The sequence below is a fragment of the Pan troglodytes genome, chromosome 9, assembly GCF_028858775.2.
Source record: "Pan troglodytes isolate AG18354 chromosome 9, NHGRI_mPanTro3-v2.0_pri, whole genome shotgun sequence".
Classification (NCBI taxonomy): Eukaryota; Metazoa; Chordata; class Mammalia; order Primates; family Hominidae; genus Pan; species Pan troglodytes.
The window spans coordinates 21,996,772-22,018,089 of NC_072407.2; the positions used below are offsets into that span (position 1 = coordinate 21,996,772).

The 21,318-nt window shown below is 41.8% G+C and overlaps 1 protein-coding gene across 16 annotated transcripts in view; it reads right to left on the reverse strand.

Annotated features, from left to right (window-relative positions):
* Positions 1 to 21,318, reverse strand: part of SERGEF (secretion regulating guanine nucleotide exchange factor) — a 225,045-nt gene that overhangs the window by 150,854 nt on the left and 52,873 nt on the right. For all 16 annotated transcript variants that reach the window (XR_010147502.1, XR_001707187.3, XR_010147503.1 and 13 more), the window contains one exon: positions 20,521 to 20,687. Coding sequence is in view for 12 of the 16 variants with exons in the window: in XM_054662130.2 (XP_054518105.1) it covers positions 20,521 to 20,687 (167 nt within the window). In the remaining 4 variants the exon portion in view is untranslated. The remainder of the gene's footprint in view (positions 1 to 20,520; positions 20,688 to 21,318) is intronic.

Below are 21,318 nucleotides of genomic sequence, written 5' to 3' on the forward strand. Positions count from 1 at the left end.
GGCTACAGATTTCCTCTCATCAGAGAACTATTATAGGATAGAGCATAATAAATGTAATAAATTCTGAATGAAAGAATGTTTATTCTGGACTCTTTATTTAAGATGGTGACTCTATCACCTAGGAAAGGGGTGAAGGAGTCTGGTGTGTTATATTTTTCCTACCATTCCACATTTTCATATTATCAGAAAAGAAATGTTAAAAGATTAGAAGGTGGAGCAGGAATAGGAAGACAAGAGTGGCAGAACAAGGAGAACAAGAGGGGAAGGTTGGGGTAGAGAAAAGACATAAGAATAGAAAAGCATTAATAGTAAACAAGTCAGATGACAATCCTGGAAATATAAGTTATTTTCTTTCTAATTTAAAAAGGAAAGTAGACTTCATTATTCAGACTTCTATTCATTCACCAACCTGTCTTCAGCTCCCTCCCCGGTCTGATGGCTTCCAAGATAATGAAATATCAAGGTAAATCAGGCAAGAGTATTTGAGTGTGGACAGAAAAATCTAACTCCCCTGAGCCACACCTGTTGCACTGGAACACTCTGAAATGCCATGAGTCTTCTCAGCTGGGAAGACTGCTAAGAATGGTGAATTAATTTGGGCATTTCAGCGCAGAGAAGCTGAGGTGCCACCTCACTGCATGAATACAGTATGCTTCCTCTGGATCACCAGGTATGCCTAGGCATCACAGGCAGCATGACTCCTGAGGGATGGGGCAGCCCTTGGGGGAAAGGGAGAGCCAATGAGCCAGAAGGGAGGAATGACACAAGGGATATCCCAAAAGTGCAAACACAAAGCAAAGGCCAGCCTTTGGGTCAAATCCATAGCTCCGTGGAACCCTGCCCAACTGGCAGCAGATGGCTGTTCTATTCTAGACTTGGCCATTCCTCTTAGAAAACCTCTTTGGTAGTGGGGTTGTCAGTCCCTTTCTCAGTCTAATGCTCAGACATCAAAAGGACATGCAACCAAGAATGTCACCAATATTTTCAGCAATATTTGAAAATCAGAAGGAACAGTTAGTTACTTGTTTTATTTGGAATTAAACATGTTTATTACAGAGGAAAGAGCCCCAGAAAAACCTTTCTAATAAAACAGGCAGTATACTCTCCAGCCTGGTTCCTCCTTTCCACCTCCAGTCTAACAAAGAAGAAGGAAGCTGAATGGGAAGAGGTCTAGGAAATGAACTGAGTCCAGTATGGTGGGTTCAACAGGGAAGTTAGAATAGCACGTTTCAGACCAAAAAAGAGGGGTCAAAGAAAACCCAAGCCACCTTGCACTCTAAACATTCCTCTCCTTGTGGGCAAGACATCAATATCCCAGGATGCTAACAAGGCCATCTGGGATAGAGGAAAAGACGGTGCATGGTGAGTCAAGATTATCTGGGTTGAAGGCCCTGCTCAGCTATGCAGCATACTTAGCCTCTTTGAGTTCCAGTGACCACACTCCCCACCACCGCCCACCCAACTGTAAAACAGAGATAATAACATGTACATAACTTATTATTACTAATGGCAGAAATAAACAAGACAGTGTACATGTAGAATGCTAGGTAAGGAAGCCCTCAATGTCAGTTTCCCATGCTCTGCCCAAACCCACACACAACCATTTCTTTGAAAAATGGTGATCAGTCTTTTTTTCTCTCTCTCTCACTCTGTTGTCCAGGCTGGAGTGCAGTGGTATGATCATAGCTCACTGCAGCCTTTAACTCCCAGGCTCAAGAGATCCTCCTGCCTCAGCTTCCTGAGTAGCTGAGACCACAGGGACATGCCACCATGACCGGCTTGATGATCAGTCTTACGGCCCCTTTCTAGTGTTCCTTCAGTCTTACACTGGAGAAAGTAAGTGCAAAGGCTGAGATATGAACCACTGCCCAAGGTCAGACCACCCACTGCTCAAGGCAGGCTCCGAGTCACTGTACTTCTGCTGAATTGTGGCCAAAAGCTTTACAAATAAGTTTTCTGTTTCCTCACAATTTGGTTTCTCCACCAATATTTATTATAAACATTTTTAAACACACAGAAAAGCTTAAACATACAGAAAAGCTTAAACATACAGAAAAGCTTAAATAATTGTACAATGAACACGCATATTCCTACTACCTAGATTCTACAGTTAACATTTTTCTGTATTTGCTTTAATCACAAATCTAGCCATCCCTCTCTCTATTCACCAATCTTTTTAAATGTATTTTAAAATAAGTTGTAGATACAAGTGTCCTTCACATATGCTGATGAGTCTTTCCTCCAATTTTTAAAATTGTGGCAAATATACATAACATAAAATTTACCATCTTAACCATTTTTAAGTGTACAGTTCAGTGGTATGAGGTATATTCGCATTGTTCTACAACCATCACCACCATCCATCTCCAGAACTCTTTTCATCTTGCAAAACTAAAACTCTGTACCCATCCCAGGATCATACAGTATCTGTCTTTTTGTGACTAGCTTATTTTGCTTATCTTAAGGTCCTCAAGGTTCATCTATGTTGTAGTATATGTCAGGATTCCCTTCCTTTTTAAGACTGAATGATATTCCATTGCATGTATATATCACATTTTGTTTATCTTCTATCCTTTGATGGACACTTGGGTTGCTTCCACTTTCTGGGTATTGTGAATAGTGGTGCTATGTACATGGTATGCATATATATCTTCAAGATTCTGCTTTCAACTCTTTTGGATATATATCCAGAAGTGGAATTGCTGGATCATATGGTAATTCTATTTTTAATGCTCTGAGGAACTGTCATGCTGTTTTCCACGGCAGCTGCACTATTTTACGTTCCCACCAATAGTGCACAAGGGTTCCAATTTCTCTACATTCTGGCCATCACTTCTTATTTTCTGTTTGGTATAGTAGCCCTTCTAATAGGTGTTGGGTGGTATCTCATTGTGGTTTTGATTTCTACCTCTCTAATGATTAGGGATGTTGAGCATCTTTTCACATAATCTTGGTCATTTGTATATTATCTTTAGAGAAATGTCCATTCAAGTCCTTTGCCCTTTTTAAAAATTGGGCTGTTTGGTTTTTGTTGTTGCTGAGACCCTGTAGATTTATAGCAAATCTTGAAGTCAGGTTAGGTGGATCTTGCAACTTCATTATTCTTTTCCAAGATTGCTTTGGATAGTCACAGCCTTTTATGTTTCCATATAATGTCAGAATCAGCTAATCAACTTCTATCCCCAAAAAAGTCTCTTGAGATTTTGATTGGGGTTGCTTTAAATCTACAAGTCAACTTGGGAAGACCTGACAAGTTAACAACATTGAGTTTTCCAATCTGTGAGTGTGATATCTCTCTCCAATTAATTGGGTCTTTAACTTCTCCCAGCAGTGTTTTGTAGTTTTTATGTACAAGTCTTGCATGTTTTTGTTAAGTTTGTACCTAAATATTTTGTACTTTTTGATATAACTGTAAAATTATAATCGTAAAAAAACTGCTTTTTAAAAATTTTCCAATTCTTTGATGCTGCTATATAAAAAAAAGTTGATTTTTGAACGTTGATTTTGTACCTTGCTAAATTGCCATTTTGGTTCTAATAGTTATTTTATAGATTTGTTAGATTTTATAATTCAACAATCATATCATCCGTGAATAGAAACAGATTTACCTCTTCTTTTCTGATTTTAAGCCTTTTATTGCTTTTTCTTGCTTTATGGCACTGGCTAGAACCTCCATCCAGTATAACAGTGAATAAAAATGGTGAGAGGACATACTTGCCTCATTCTGATCTAAGAAGGAATACATTAAATTTTTCACCATCAATGATCATGTTAGTGCTTTATAAGTGCCCCTTATTAAACTGCAGAAATTCCCTTCCATTTCTAATTTGCTAAGTTTTTATCACAAATAAATGTTAAATTTTGTCAATGATTTTTCCACATCTGTTGAAGTTATTATTATGGTTTTTCTCCTTTATTTTGTTAATACATGATGAATTAAATTGATTTTCAAGTGAAAAAGCAAGCTTTCATTCCTGAGATAACATAGTTTGGTCATGATATATTATCCTTTTTAAATATTAATGGATTTGATTTGCTAATATTTTGTTTCAGATTTTTGTGTCTATGTTTATAAGGGATACTAATCTATAATTTTCTCTTTTGTAATGTCTTTGGTATCAGAATTATGCTGACTTCATAAAACAAATTTGGAAGTGTCCTCTCCTTTATGTTCTGAGTTTGTGTAAAAATAGTACTATTTCCTTACTTAAATATCTGATAAAGTTTATTAGAGAAACCACCTAGGCCTAAAGAGTTCTTTGTGGAAAAGTTTTTGATAATAAATTGATTTCTTTACTAGACATACAGATATTCTGATTTTCTATTTCAATTTCCTCTTGTGTTTTTGTACACTGTAGTTTTTCCAAAATTAATCCATTTTATCTAAGTTGCTGAATTTATAGGCATAAAGTTATTTGTAATATTTCCTTAGTCTCCTTTAATGTCTACATAATCTGTAGTGACATACCTACTTTCATTTCTAATATTTGCATTTTGTGACCTTGTTTTTCTTGATAGTCCAGGTAGGGCTTTATCAATTCTGTTGATATTTTCAAAGAATTGCTTTTGAACTTTTATTTTTCTCTCCTTTCTATTTCATTAACTTCTGTTCTTTCCTTTATTATTTTCTTCTTTCTATTTACTTCAGGTTTATTTTTCCTCTTTTTCCAACTTCTAAAGGTAGAACCTTAAGCGGTTGAATTTAGTCCTTTTTCTTTTCTAATATATTCATTTAAAGATATAAATTTCCCTCAAAGTACTGCTTTAGCTGCATTCCACAAACACTGATGTGCTCTACTTTCATTATTGTTCAAAGTTTTTCAAATCTTTTTATTTTGAAGTAAATTCAAACCTAGATAAAAGTTGAAAGAACCACACAAAGAACTCCTGTTTACAATTAACTCATATTCCCAAATCTCAACGTTTCACTAGCTTTGCTCGCTATATCCCCTTCCCTCTATTTGTTTTTTGATTTATTTGTTTGTTTTTTGAGACAGAGTCTGGCTCTGTTGCCCAGGCTAGAGTGCAGTGGTGCGATCTCAGCTCACTGCAACCTCCACCTCCCAGGTTCAAGCGATTCTCCTGCCTCAGCCTTCCAAGTAGCTGAGACTACAGGCACGTGCCACCATGCCCAGCTAATTTTTTATATTTTTAGTAGAGACGGGGTTTCGTCGTGTTAGCCAGGATGGTCTCCATCTCCTGACCTCATGATCCGCCCGCCTCGGCCTCCCAAAGTGCTGGGATTACAGGCGTCAGCCACCGTGCCCAGCCTTTATTTTTTTCTAAACTGTCTCTGATCAAGTTGCTAAACTTGATGCCCCATTATTCTAATATGTCAGTGTGTTTGCCACCAAAATTGACATCACTGTCTACATAACAATTCAACCATCAAAACTAAAAAATAAACACTGATATGTAACTTTCAAGAAGCTTCAGACTCGAATTTAGGTTCTACCAATTGCCCCAGTAATGTCCTTTACAACAAAAGGATCCAGTTCACAACTGTACATTTCATTTAGTTGCTATGTCTCTTTAGAATCTTTCAACCTGGAACAGTTCCTCAGTCTTAACTTCCAGGACCTTGACACTTGTGAAGAATGTGCCTGCTTTTGGTCACTCTCCATTTCCTTCAGGTAGTTTTTTTCACATTTTGTCTGAGTTTATAGTTGATTTCTGTAGGAGGACTGGTCTGATAGAAACTACTGCACCACTACCAGAAATGGAATTGAGATGAGATTCAGTTCTCTTCTGAGCACAGATCCCGCATGAAAAACCCGCTTCTCTCTGTTTGATTAGCACGGCAGATCTCACACTTACAAAACAGGAACAGCTATATTATACAGCCTCATAACATTTCATAAAACTTTTCCAAATATCTACTTCATTATTATAATTAAGATGATACTGACACAGAATTAAAAGATCAAATAGTACAGAAAAGTATAAAATGAAAAGAAAAGGCCTTCCTGCCTAACATTAAAAGAATGATCTCATGAACAGAGTCTCTCTATTCTATGCTTGCCATATCAGTGATAAGAAAACTAGAGGAAACTTAGGCTGGAAATCAGAAGATATAAGTTTCCAGTCCTAATTCTACTGCTCCAAAAATGGCCTTAAATAAGCCACTTACTCATATTTGACACACAATTAGCACTTTTCTCAGCTGCTAGGAGTATATTAAATTGTTCTGTGCCTAACTTTCCTTATCTGAAAAACATACATAGCACAAACCATCTTTTCTATATGCCTCCTAGGTAGGAAACACAATGATTTAATAATGTATGTTTGAGTGTGCTGAAAGCACAATACAAATATAATAATACATCAGGTATTACACCTCTGGAAAAATCAAATGGAAATTAGAAGCCTTGGTTGGAACATAGAAGAATCTATGCTCTATTTAGTTTTATATTATTACACTATCTATACCTGCACTGTCCAGTGTGGTGGCTACTAGCCACATGTGGCTACTGAAATCTGAATTAAAATTAAATAAAATTAAAAATTCAGTCACTCGGTTACTTTAACCATATTTCAAGTGCTAAGTAGCCACATGTGGTTATTAGCTATTGTATTAGACTGATACAGACCTTTTCCATTATCCTAGAAAGTTCTACTGGACAGCACTGATCCATACAATTTTATACTATGCATTCTCTTACTTGCCTGATTTTAATGTTATTGTTGTGGAACTAATACACAGCAGCTAGCCTGCCACTATAAAACAAAACAAATAAACCCAGCACTTTGGGAGGCTAAGGCAGGCGGATTACCTGGGGTCAGGAGTTCAACACCAGACTGACCAACATGGAGAAACCCCATCTCTACTAAAAAACAAAAACAAAAGCAAAAACAAACAAACAAACAAAAAAATTAGCTGGGCACAGTGGCACGCACCTGTAATCCCAGCTACTCAGGAGGCTGAGGCAGGAGAATTGCTTGAACCCAGGAGGCAGAGGTTGCAGTGAGCCGAGATCGCACCACTGCACTCCAGCCTGGGCAACAAGAGTGAAACTCCACCTCAAAAAAACAAAAAACAAAAACTCAAAGGTGAAAAGAAATTGGTCTCCAGGTGATTAAGAGCTCTAGCCAACTAGAATGGCATTGGCCTTAGAACTTTGGAAGAACCCTTGGAACTGCTTCTCACTATACAGATTAGGAAAGTGAGGCTCAGAGAAAGCAAAGTCTCTGGTCCTAGGTCCCACAGGGAGTCAATATCAGAGATGAAAATGGAATCCTGGTATGCAGTAGCATAGGTTTTGCAGTAGGATCAAGGTTTTACTAGCAACTTTGTCATTTACTAATCACGTGACCTTGGACTAACGACCACCACTGAGTCTCACTCTCTTCACTGCAAACGGAAGAATAATAATCCCTACTCTGCAAGACTGTCATGAGGATTAAAGAGATGGTGCCTAGAAAGTGCTTAGGAGAGAACCTGGCATCTACTGGGACTTGGTGTATGCTACCTGCTGTCATTATTAGCAAATACATTGCTCTTTCCACTGCATCACAGACCCTGATGAGGGAGGCTGTGGCCACCAGATAGATCATCATCATGGAGCTAGTGAGTGTTGTAAGGCACGGGGAAATTATGCAGCTTTACAAAATGTGCCAGGGGAGCAGAATGATAAATGCATTATACAGCAGTAACTACAGAACTGCTCCCAAAAGTCCCCATGCAACAGCAGAAATTTCACCTTGAGGGGTGCAAAGGGAAATGCACCATTTGCACGCCTCTGTGCTCTCACCCTAAAATAGGTGTCTGAGGAATGGAGCAATGCAGATTGAAAAAGATGCCTATATTTCTATGCCCCTCATGCTGAGACTACTGGAGGAGTCAGCATTCTGTTTTTGTTTCTCTCCCTCCAGAACTAATACATTATAACTCTGTTAGCAACCAATACAGCTATCTCATGACAGATCTCTCCAAGCCTGCTTCAGAGTAGATGGAGATGGAGCCCCCAAGGCTTCTCCAAGTGCCTGCTATGTGACTTAGCCCCTCATTCCCTGCCTAACAGGGTAAGACACACAAAAAATCTTAAGATACAGTGCCCACTCAGTAGCAACATATACTTTCCTCTGGAAGACCACCACACATGGGATAATCAGATGTTACAATACAATCAAATACTAATAGGTGATTCAAACTCTGAGTTAAGATTTCCGTTCAATTCAATAACAAATCCCAACCATTTGCTTTCTGATAGGCACTGTGTCATGCACTAAAGTTACAGCCACAATCAAGATATGGTGCCTATCCTCAAGTAGCTCATACTTGAAATGGCAACTGAAGTTGTCCAGAAAAGATTCCACTGGGCAAGCTCTAATCTGAGCCTTGTAAAGTGGTACATTTTGGATGTGCAGGTAAGGGGGCTAGGAATGAGATACTCCAAAACTCATACTTCCCGCCACTGTAAACAGAAACAGAACACAAACCCAAGAAAGAATCATGAGGAATTAAAACATCTTTTCTCAAGTCTTCAAAGGCATGCTTTACTGTACCAGCTTTAAAGTGGTGGTTTCTAGGGAAGGAAAGCCTCTTGGGTGGCTCTGTTTACCTCCACTAGTTTGTGCCCAGACACCAAGGGAGGGAAGAATGAGCTGTTACAGGCTCTGCCAGAAGACTGGCACATCTGGACTTCTAGGAGTTGGGGTGAGCACCAAACCACAGTCACCTCTTTGCCCTTCAACCTGGAAAACCACCATCCAGTCACCTGTATGTCCTCTAGTCCACACTGCTGCCACTATGTTAGCTCTGGTATTTCCCAGCTTTGTCCTTAAATAAGTTACCTCCCCAGGTTTTGGTTCCCTCATCTACAAAATAAGGATAAATTATTATACTGCTTCATGGGAATGTGTTAAGAATTAAAAGTGATGCTTATAAAGTGCTTAGCATAATACATGGCACGTAGTCAATGTTCGACAAACAGGAACTAACATTATTATTACCTCTTTTAAAAAATCCAATTGTTCCTAATCCATTCTTTTTTTTTTTTTTTTTTTTTTTTTTTTTTTCTGAGACAGAGTCTTGTTCTATCACCCAGGCTGGAGTACAGTAGCACAATCTCAGCTAACTGCAACCTCCATTTCCCAGCTCAGCCTCCCAAGAGGCTAGGACTACAGGTACACATCGCCATGCCTAATGTTTGTGTTTTTTGTAGAGACAGGGTTTTGCCATGTTGCCCAGGCTGGTTTCAAGTGATCCACCTGCCTCAGCCTCCCAAAGTGCTACAAGAAATTCGTTTCTGAAAAACCAATGTAAGAAATCTATAAACAAAACGTACATTTGTTTATTGCTTCATAGTTGATAAAATGCTTTCACATCCCTGACATCATTCTGACAACTTACAAAGCTAAATCCAATAAGAATTATTATATCTATTTGACAGATGCAAAATCTGAGACTCAGAGAAGTAAAAGCAGCTGTCCAAAGATCAAGCCGCAGTGTAGTCTCTTGATTCTTCCAAGTCCTTCCCCTATTTGTTGCTCCCTCGTGCAGACCCTATCTTCAAATGATATGCATGCTCCCCACGCAATTAATAAGAAATCTTATCAGTGGGGACCACAGTGAAATAAAACCACAGAGAAGAAACTAAAAAATTACTGAATCACCTTTTTGAAGCGAGGGACTTTCCTCACCCAGTCTTGGGAGTGCTGCTTACAGTGACATAAACATTTTGTTCAGCAGCCATGAGCAACCTTCCCTAGCCAGCTGGGTCTCCTGAAGTGGCACATGGGGAGGCCCCTGTGGGAGCCACAGTAGCCTCCCAGCACCTGTGAGTGGGACCCCACTCTACCTCCTACTTTGCTTTCCACTTATACTTCTGGTTCCTCTGAAAAGCCAGAGGCTTCACAATTAATTATTGTAGCAGTTGCTCCTTTTGCAAAGATATCTCTGATTCCTTCCATTTCTGCTACCCATAGCCAGTCTCCCCGAGTCTTGGATGACACCAGACATCCAGTAAAAAGAGCTCTCTTCCAAACAGTAATCTTCAGATGCAGGAGGTGGTGGCCACCACTGGCAGTGTCCCCACAGACAGAACCACTATATCACAAAGGGAATTATGTAACCATACAAAGATTAACCTCCCCCTTCTAGTCACAATTCACCAGTCCCTCTAACAACTGGCTGGGGATCTCGGGGGTCTAAAGGCTGCATCCCAAGGGAATGGTGTGGTTTTGCTTCCTTGGAAGTGACAAGAGGAATGTTTTCTCTTTATCTACCTCAAGAGGTGCCTACCAGGCAAGGCCTCAGTGGTTCAGGACATTTCAGGCAAAGAAGAGGCTGGAGCCAGATGGCAGTCATCTTTGGGGAAGATGGGGAACTACAGGGCTCGCTCCTAAGGCAGCTATCCAATATAAAGTACCCAATGGAGCCTGGCAAAGAGAGGCTTAATTCAGGTCAGTGTAAACAACAAGGAGGTCCCATTGGTCAGAAAGCTTCCAAGCAAGAAGCTCCAAGGAACAGCAACCCTTGGAATCAAGCAGATGGCCTTATATAGGGGAATGAGCCACTCAGAACAAAGTCCCAAACAGTGACTAAGGATCCAGGACACTGAGTCCAATCCCTGTGCAATGGGACTGGCAAAACCCATACCCTGCTCAGCGTAGGGTTTTTGTGCAAGTAGAACTGGGAGAGAGATCTAGCTGTCTGGATGTGGCCAAAGCACAAGGGAGAAAGTGTTTGGGAAAGGCAAAAGGGAGGTCAGGGCTCATCACATCCCAGAGCCAGGCCACCAACAGCCCAACAAATTCCAGGCCTAAACCCAAGGGCAGGGGAGGTAAAGGGAGGGTGGAAAAGTGCTTCAGGGACAGCTGCTCAACAGAGCCAAGGACGGTGGATAATGACACCATGCAAAGAAAAACTCAACAGAGAAAGTAAGAAGAGGCATGTTTGTAAGACTAGGTGGCAGGAATACCAAGATGATTATAAGACATCATCCTTGTTAGCTACTGAGAAATTGGTAGTAGTTGTCCAAGGAGCCAAAGGCAAAGGGAAGCAGAACCAGCATGCAAAGACCCAGAAGTATCAAAAAACCTGATGCGTTATTGGTTAGGCATAGATAAACTGCAGAATACAGGGAGAGACTGGTAGAAGGTGAGGCTGGGTATTTTGACAGAAGCTGGATCAAGAAGAGCTTCTTATGAAAATCCAGAGATTTTAGACTTCATTCAGGATAGGAAGCCATCAGAAAGTAAGGGCACACATTCATCCCTATAACAATCATTTGCTCAGCACCTGCTGTGTGCTGGGTGCTATGCAAGGTGATGAGGAGACAGTGGTGAACAAGGCCAACAACAGTCCTGGAGCTTACACTCTAATGACTCCATTCTTTGCGCACTGGCTGTGCAGTTTATGGGTTGTGTGTTTCTCCTACCCATTGAGAATAGAGGCTGGGTCTTAATCTCCACTATATCTTAAATGCTTGGCTAAGTTTCTTTCATATAGAAAGTCGCTATCTAATAAGTGTGTATTATGGGAATAAACATTTTCTGTATTTTCTAAGAGTCTAAAGAAAAAGAGCACAGTGCAATCAGATTTCTATTTCAGTACATCACTTTGGCAACTGGTTGTGCGCAACTGGGGTGAAACTAAACTAGAGACAAGGGCTTACCAACTAAGAAGCTGTCACTGTATTAGGCACTAGATAATGAGGGTCCAAACTAGAAGAATAGTGGTAGAAATGGAGGTAGTTTTAGTCCCCTGACAAGCCAATTCATGTGCAGCTCATTCAGCCTTCACAGACCTAGAATTGCTCTCAGCAGACCACTGCAGCCTCCTTTAAATCCTCATTGCCTTCTGTTTTCACTCTAAACCTCTGCATGATTTACTTTCACCCTGGGACAGCCCAGTTTTCAAGGTCAAATGCAACAAAAGACAGCTGGTCAGCTCCAGGGTGACCCTGGGCAAAGCCTGGGGCAGTTGTACCTCTGCAGAGCATGGTAGTAACATACGAGGTCACTAGGACTTTAAATCAGTGCTGATGAATTTCCTCTGCTGCTGAAAAAAAAGCAAGCCAGAGATATCCTTGCTGTCAATGCTGATGGCTGCCTCAACAGGAATTCATACTCCGATGCTGCAGGGAGATTGGCTGGATTATCAAGCATCTAGGCTCCACTATCTTCACTGGTTCTAGTTCTAAGAAGTGTTTACAAGATCCACGGTGGTTCTATGTAGCTCCTAAGATCTCAAGCGATTAAGACAAAACAGCAGCTCTGACCCATACTTTTAACAAAACCTGTACCCGAAGCAGCTCATATGTCATGAACCTAAAAAACAACTTTTTTTGTACATGTACAGCACATTACAGTCTACAAACGCCCTTATATATACTATCTGCATTTTTCTATAACTCTATGGGCAAGATAAAGCAGATATTATTATGTGCACTTTGTGAATGAGAAAGCTAAGGCTTGGAAAGGTTTTGAATGACCCGAAATCATACAGATTGTACAAACAGAACAGAAAGTCCAACCCAAGTCACGCTCTACATTTAAGACTCTGTCCATCAGACCTCCAACTCCAGCCAGCACGAGTTTACTAGAAGCATGAATTAACTTACTGTCCCAATACTTACTGAGGCTATTCCTTTCCTTGTTGCTTTTCCTGATATGACACTGAGGCAGAGCCTGTAAAGGGCCACCAAGTCTCCATTAGACCTGACTACCATCCAGTGATACCCAAAGCCAGAGCCCAGGGTCACACCCTGATGAGAACTGTCCAGAGAAGAAGCTGTTGGTGTACAGGGCTAGCAATGAGAAAAATGAGGGGTCTGAGAGCCGGGTTCAAGTCCCTGTTCTGCCATGTACTGTGACTTTGAGCAAGTGACAGCTTTCTTTCTCAACTTCAGTTTCCTCACCCCCAGAATGAGGACAGCAGCATCTGCCCTTCCCGCCACTCAGGGGTCAGAGCCAATAATGGTGTCTTCCTTCTCCCATTTCCAGGCAGTCACCTGACAGTGCTGGAAGAACCCATTACAGAGTAAAGTGAACTAGTCCCTCCCAGGTAGCCTCCCTGCCCTAATCTCATCACGCCAGCAGATAATTTGCCTTCCAATCTAACCACGAAGATTTAAGCCAACCAACATGAGCTCTCACACTTTTTTCAGCACAATTCTATTATTACTTACTTTGTACCAAACCTTGCCCTAATTATACAAAGATAAATAATGTCTGTCCTCAAAGAACTTCAAGTTTGATTTAGAAATAGGCATGTTAATAATTACTACATTACTAATAAATACCATGTTGCAGTATTGGGCAGCAAGTTTGACTTTTATTTGTGAATTCTTGGTGCCTGTGCATGGCCCACAGTAGGATACAGTAAACATCTGTTGAATAAATAAATAAAACTAACATAAAACCTGATGACAAAAGAGGTACACAGTTCAATGAAAGCATTCTCTTCTCCACCTCAAAACTTCTCTCTTCACATATCCCCTTGTTTCTTTACTCCAGCACTGAAAGAAAGAAAAAGTCTCCTTTCTTCTTGTCAGAACTTGCCCCTTCACAGTGACCTCAATCCTCTCTCTCATCTTCTTGGGGGCCTTGCTCCAATTCTCCTTTCCTCTTGCAACTTTAGTCACTCAGTTTTCTTCCTCTCTTTAAATCTCTCTTTCAGCCTTCTGACGTGCTCTGGTTTCTCCATGCTTACAAAACAAACAGTAACCAATCTCTCTATTCAAGGTACTGGGCTTGTTTTCATGCTCTTTGACCAGAATCTCCTGGAAGGGCTACTCACACCCACAGCCTCTATTTCTCATCACCCGCTCACTCATTTGCTGTGCTCCTGCTTTAGCTTCTACCTTCCCACTGAAGCTGCTCTCTCAAGTGCCACAGCCTCCCAGTCACCAAATCTAGTAGTCTTTACTCCATCTCCAACCTCCGTGACCTCCCTGTTGGCATTTCCTTGGCTTCTGTGACTCAGCAGTACCTGGCTTCCCTTCTCCCTCTCCTGTCAATACTCAGTCTCTATCTGGCTGCTCTTCCTCTGCTTTCCTCCTCAAGTTCTTGCCAAGATTCCCCTGTTACTTTACTTTTGCTCCCTTGAGCACTAATTTAACATCAAGCCTTCCAATTCAGGAAGGCTTTCCAGTCACAACCTCCCACCCCAGCCCCCACCCCCACCCAGCAGAACCCAGCAAAACCACAGGGATTGAAAATGCCAGAAAGAAAGGGTCACCAAGACACGGGAAGGGACAGGATCAACATATTTTCATTGCCAGACTCTCTTAAAGCCTTTGTCACATTCTGTTTGTCCTACAGGGAACTTAGCCCTGCTACTAACTCACAAGCTCCTAAGGCAGAAACTGTTCCACTCTTCTCTGCTTCCCCTACCCTAATGCTGTGTTCACACAGATAGGCATACTCAAGCATCTATTGGATTAAAGAAGAAAAGCCAAAGGTGAATAGGCACGAAAGAACTTGGTAAACTGTGAAGTGCTAAAGGACTATGAGACTCATCATCAATAGCCTTTGCAAGAAACTTCAGGGCTGTTCTGAGCACAACATAGGCTCACAGCCTATCTGTGCTGGCTCTGCAGGGCATCTGATGACCAAATGCCTGAAAACATGGAAACGCCTATTCCCAAACTGGCCTGGGATTGAGAAGCACAGACTATGGGGAAGAAGAGAAGAAGCAGTGAAAATGGGTACATACCTCCAAAACCATTACTTTCATTCATTTTTCACTTATTCAGTCAGTAACCATTCACTAAGTACCCACAAGGTGCCAGGGACTATTCTAGACACTGGGATCACATCTTTGAACAAGACAGAGAAGGCCCTTGCTCTCTTGGATTTTCTATTTTAGTGAGAAAAGAGAGATGATAAATATAAATAAGAAAATAGTGGGTGGTAGTAAGTGCTTGTTTCACCATCTCTCTCAAACATGACAGCTCTTCCTCTCTTCTGAGTGTTCATAGGGACAAATCCGGTCCACCACTTTGAGGTTTGTTTTGTGTTATTTCTTCCCCTGCTATGTCAGCAGCTACAGCACAGATGTGCTAGATTTTTAAATCTCCAGTGAAACCATCTTTGGGTGAACACTACTACCCATTTTAAGCATTGCTATCCCATTTCCAGAGGGCTTTAAAACACTGGACCCTGCTACAACTGAAAGGTTTGGGCTGCCTGGGCCCATGGTCTCAGAGACCTCATGCTTCTCTAGGAACAGCAATGATGCTGTGGGTACTTACCAGAGAGCCACTTGGGAATGCTTTTTCAGGTTGTGTTCAATTCTGTCAGAGCCCTCCGGACTCAGCTGATTGCTGGTGGTAGATTTCTGTGTTATTTAGGGCACCAAAGTCCCACAGTCTTGACACAAACTTAAAATTAGAAATGCATTAAATATAGGAAAGGAGGAAGGTCATTCAGGAAAGGCAGTCTTCCGAGGGAGCTGTAGGACAAAGACGCCCTGGAAACTTCCAGGTTCATTAATGGGTTTTACACAAGCATTCAAGTGGTATTTCTCCTTCAGAAATAACACTGTGGAAAGTGTAGGGGCCTGGCTCAAACCTCAGCTAACACAGCTGAGTGAGTGACTCTGCAAACTAAAAATAGCTTCTTTCCCACTCATTCCGACAGATTGCACTTAGACCCTGTGCACAGGTTGATCCTCTAGCAGTTTTAGTCCTGCTGCAAATGAGAGCTGATGGCATTTGGGCTTGACAATTACCCAATCTCTGGTTTAACTTTTATTTCCACATTTCCTGCTCCTGCTCCAATGGCACTGTATGTGCACACACATGCACGTGTATACTGAGTTCCCTGGCTGGGATTTGGTGCTCCTGAACCAAACGTGGGCAGAATTTAAACCAGGAACATGACTCAGGACTGTGGCTGCAGACTGAGCCCAGAGAAAGTCCTTAGAAACACTGGGAGTCAAGCTGTTTGCCTTGGATCTTCTCCTAATTCCTAGCTAGCCTCTCTGGCCTCAGTTTCCTGAATAACAAAATGGGAGTAACCATAACGATTCTGGCCTATTTCACAGCATCATGCTGGGATCGAACGAGACAATGTATGTGAAGGTCATTTTCCTTCAGACAGTGATGGGACAGGCTAGACAGGCAGCCAGATTACAAAACTAGGTTCAGCCACTAGAATGGGTAGGCATCCTGATTGCATCACAAGTTAAAAGTGATCTAGACTCAATTTCAGTTTATGTTGTCCCTCGGCCTGATATCCTTCTATCTTTGCTAAACTCCTATGCATTTTTAAGAACCCAATTCAAATAACATTTCTTTTTTGTTAGTGTCTTCAGAATTGACCATTCCATCTTTAGTGCTCCTTTGGCCTTTTGTACATACCTCTAATAGCACTTTTCATCTATACAGTAGATATTAACTTACATACCTGGAAGTTCTTTGAGGGCAAAGACTGTGTATTTTTCATCCTTGTATCCACCTCCCCATCCACTTCCACTGTATGGCCAACACTGGTGCATGACAGGTGTCAACCAATGTTTATGGAATGGGCAAGAACTCAAAAGTCAAGAAGGAGGTAAATGTCAGAAAGATCCAGGAGAGCATAAAAGGTGGGACAGCACACAAACAGCCAGTGGTGGGGATGGTGGGCAAGAAATCCAAGAAGGCAGTGTCACTGAGGTCAGTCCTAGGCAATAAGGGCACAGCCATAGGGATGACAGTCAAAGCTGAACTGCAAGTTCTGGGAAGACCAGACAGGGATTTCATCTTGGAAACACAAAGAATTGAACAGGGAGCAGGAGCACTCTATTGAGGTCCAGGGAATAAGGAACAGCAGCATCATACCAAGTCCCAAAATGTAAACTGGAATAGGAGGGCTTGGGGACAAGAAACAAGGGCAGAGAATAGAGGCAGGGCAAAGAATCAGAGCAAGGCTGAAGTGGTCCTGAAGAAGCCTAGAACTTACAGGTTAGTTAACATTCCCAGGTCTGCCAAAGTTGAGTTAGCAGCTAGGGATTAGAGACCTTAGCTATGAAACTGACTTGGAAAGTAGAGAGCTGCTGGGGTATACATGTGCAGTCAAGCAGCAAACAAACCTGTTCACATACATCCTGCCCTGACATGCGCTTGGTGGGATTAATCCAGATCACTGTACTACCCACGCTGGAATTTTCCAGGAGTGCCTAGAGAGGCCCAGTATCTAAGGTAAAACTGACAGAGAATGAAACACAGAAGTTTTTACCACTGTAAGGACATTAAAGGAAGGCCTACAAGGTCTAAAATCTCAAATAAAGTGTTTCTCAGGCTAGAGAGGAGACATGGCTCAGAAGAAAAGAATGGAAACACTTAGGGCATTAGAGACCCTTATTCCCAGACTTCAAGAACCCAGCAAAGGGTTCCACCCAGGAAAGGGCACATAGAAAGAAGGACCTGAATTTTACTTTATCTATAGAGTATGTGACCTTCTTCAAGCACTTCAAGTTCAAGACCCAGGCTCACTGTTTACCTATTGTGTGATCAGTAGAGGCCAGCTGAGTTTACCCATTCTTAGCCTTAGTCTCCTTATTCATAAAGCAGCAATTCTAACACCTGCACACAGGTTTATCATGAAGACAAAATAATATCTGCAAAGCATTTAGCATATTGGCCTATAATAAGCACTAAATAACTTTGCGTTTCTTTGCTTTCTTTGGCTCCCAGGAAGGGATGGTTATACCACAGTCTAGCTCTGTCTACCTGTGTTTTCCTCTCCTGCTTGGCTATCCTTCTGGACCCTTCTGTGCAGACATCCTATCTGAGACACCAGACAATTCACTCCTCCTCCTGCTTATCCCTTGGACATTAAAGGCAACTAAGAAGAATTAAAGGCAGTTGGTCAGCTATGTGCCACACTCAGGTCCTCAAGGGTCAGGAAGCATCAGCCTAGTCCAACACTGTTCCTGCACCTCCAGGTATCTCTGCACCTCTCTGGCCAAGCCCATGACCAAGGTAGCACCTATTTTAGTGTGGCTCTTGTCTTCTCCAAGGTGAACCCACTCTTAGTAGCATACAGCTGCCTCCTGGCCTGGCTCTCTCTTGGCCTCGAGCAAATACATGCCTAGCAGGCCAGAACTGGATATCCACAGCTGGAGACAATTCCCAGACCCAATTTACCAGAGAGTAATAGCCTGGAGTCTGAACCTGAAATGAGATCAGAGCGTCTACACTCCAGCACCCCAGAGACTGGAGCTAGGAAGGAAGGAGCTCTAAAATGAAGCTGCCAGGGGGCTTAGGGCTCAAGCCCACTCCTGATAAGCTACATAAAATTCACATCAATGTCAGGCTCTTAGACTAAATTTTGCACTGGTCATGTCTGTCACAGTGCTGCATACTGTGGCTACCACATGGCATTAAAAAATTTCAAACGGTAAGAAGAGAATGGAATCAACAGTTCCTGAGTGCCTACTAAGTCAAGAACTTTGCATGTTATCCTTACCAATACCAATACCTTAGGTATTATTATACAGGGTATACTTATCTTGCCAATAGAACTAGAGACTCGGAAAAATCTAAGAATCCTCTGTTCCTCCACTACTATACTACCTGACCACAAAGTCTTAAATGATCTTGGAAAGACAAAGAAAAACTAGAGTGTAAAGCACTATTTACAGGCTCTCAGCACCTTAACTCACTAAACAGACAATACTAGTTTAAATACTGCATTCCCTTATTCACTACTGGTAGAGCCAACTTCTGCCAAACACAATCTAAAGAAATATATCAAAAGTCATAAAGATGCTCCGGACCTTTGCCCTTGTCATTGCATCCCCAAGATCATATCTTCAGGAAAACAGTTCAACAGAGATTCACTAGTGGTGGGGGAAAAAAAAAAAAAAAAAGGATGATCTAAATGTCTAATATCCAAAGAATGGTTTGAGAAATCCCAGAACCTTCTAATCATGTAATGTTTACTGCATAGCCATTTTAAATGATCATTTTAAAGACCAAGAGGGAAAAAAACAAAGCATCTGTGATAAAATAAAGATTGAAAACAAAACATCATAAATGCTATTGGTACAACTTGTAGAAGTATGGACATGTGTATACACAAAAAGGAATGTAGCTGTTTTAGGGTGGCAAGATTATGGAAATCTTCCGTAATATCAAGTAGTTTCATTATTATTACATGTAAGTTGTCTTTGTGGTATTGTTTAGTTCCTTTTCAACCCAAGAGAAAGAGAGAGAAAAAAAGATAGACACACTTAACCCAGCACTAAGAAAAGGCCCAGGAAGACCAGGGCTGGGATGTTAAAGCAGAAATTGAGAAGCGTCCTACATACCCGGAAGGAGGAGGCCAGGCAGGGCCCTGGGGAAGGGAAGCCCTCTAGGTATGAAGAGGGTTGTCATTAGTCTGATGCTAATTACAGAAGTCTCACTAGCTTATTAATTTTTTTTGACTGACTCTGAATGAAGACTGAATCCCTTCATTAAGCCAACTTGGGTTCAGAGGCACATTTCCTGTGTGGCCATCCTCATTCTTCTAAAAAATCTAGCCTTTTCTTTTTTTTTAAGGGTAACAGTAAAGTAAAATTTAGTAACAGAAACACACACCCTGGAGAAATTAAGATTCCTGCCTTAAATGTAGAAATTCAAGCCATTTCAGAAAATCAAAGGGGTTTGAAGAAGCAACTGAACTACAGTGTTTTCTGGACTGGGAAAAATAAACACGAGTATAAAATATTTAGCTCAGTATTAAAGGCCCCCTTGATCAGGTTCCAGCCCATCTTTCTGATATTACCTCATAACTGTCCCGCCAGATACCCAATGCTCCAGCCAAACTGAACCACCAAGTGGTCCCCAAAATAGTTTCTTCACTTTCCTACCCCCATGACTCTTTTCAAGCTGTTGTGCACACTTAAAATTTCTGTCTTACAACTGCTTGCTCAAGTCTGACCCATCCTCCAAAGCACAGATCAGAGCCTTGTCATTTTCTTTTTTGTTGGTTTTTTTGTTTTTGTTTTTGAGACAGAGTCTTGCTCTGCCCCCACCCCCCTCCAGGCTGGAGTGCAGTGGTGTGATCTCGGCTCACTGCAACCTCCGCCTCCTGGGTTCAAGCAATTCTCCTGCCTCAGCCTCCCAAGTAGCTGGGACTACAGGTGTGTGCCACCACGCCCAGCTAATTTTTGTATTTTTAGTAGAGACGGGGTTTCACCATGTTAGCCAGGCTGGTCTCGAACTCCTGACATCAGGCAGTTCGCCCACCTCGGCCTCCCAAAGTGCTGGGATTACAGGCGTGAGCCACCGTGCCTGGCCAGCCTTGTCATTTTCTAAGCCTAGGCCAATCTCTGTACCCTGAATTCATTTCTTGCTCTTCACAGTAGATCCAAAGTACTTTGAACCTCCAAGGAACTACGCAAAGTCTGCCTTGCAGTACAGTTATCTGGGTAACTGACTTTTGACCACATTAAAGCATGAGCTCCTTAGGGCAAGGACCTCTTCTGATTCCTACATGGTACCTATCCATAATGCCTGGCACACGGTAGGCCCTCAGTAAATGATTCACTGAAAGACAAGAAAAAGGGACAGATTACATCTGTGAGAAGTCACTTCCTACCTCAGTTGCTCCAGTTAAGCAATGCGGAGATGAAGGCATGCTGTTCGGTGGTCTTGAACAGGGGAGAAATGAATCTTGCTTTTCTAGTTTCCAGCCTTCATAAGTCTCCAACTTCCTCCCTAGCTGACCATAGTCTGCTCGGCCCCAGGTAAACATCTTGCCAGTTTCTAAAAACAAATATTATTTGAATTAAGACTACATTCCACAGCTGTGCTCTCATGGGTAGGCAATGAATTACAAGAGAAAGTGTGACATTTATTTTAGTACCACCTACCAGGAGCCTTCCTATCTTCCTGTAAAGAAGGCACATGCACTCATATTTTTACAGATGTGGAAACTAAGGTTCAGAGAGGTTAAATGACTTGCCCAAGATCAAATAAGCTGTGAGTACCAGAGGTGGATTCAAGCAGAGATTCATTCTAAAGTTTCTGCTCTTGCATGTTATATAGATATGAATATGACTACGGATATACTTCAACCATGCTTTATGGCCTTCCATTCCCTCCCTTCCCCACACACTCCTTGTGCTTTGCCCAGATGCCTGTTCTCAGGCTCTCCTCTCCCCCACCCAACCCAGGGCCCCATTTAGCCACCTTGAAGTTCTCCACTCCACAATCTCTTAGGGCCTAGCTCAACGAATGGCCAGCTTCATTTGCTCTCCCCTCCTTGTAACATAAAGGGACCTTTCAGAATCTATGCTCTTACCCAAAGGAGCAATTCTAACAATCCTAAGGCAAGTGTTTATGTGTGCTAGAGGGAAGGGAGTGAGAGAAGAAAAAAAAAATGGCAAAACCATTT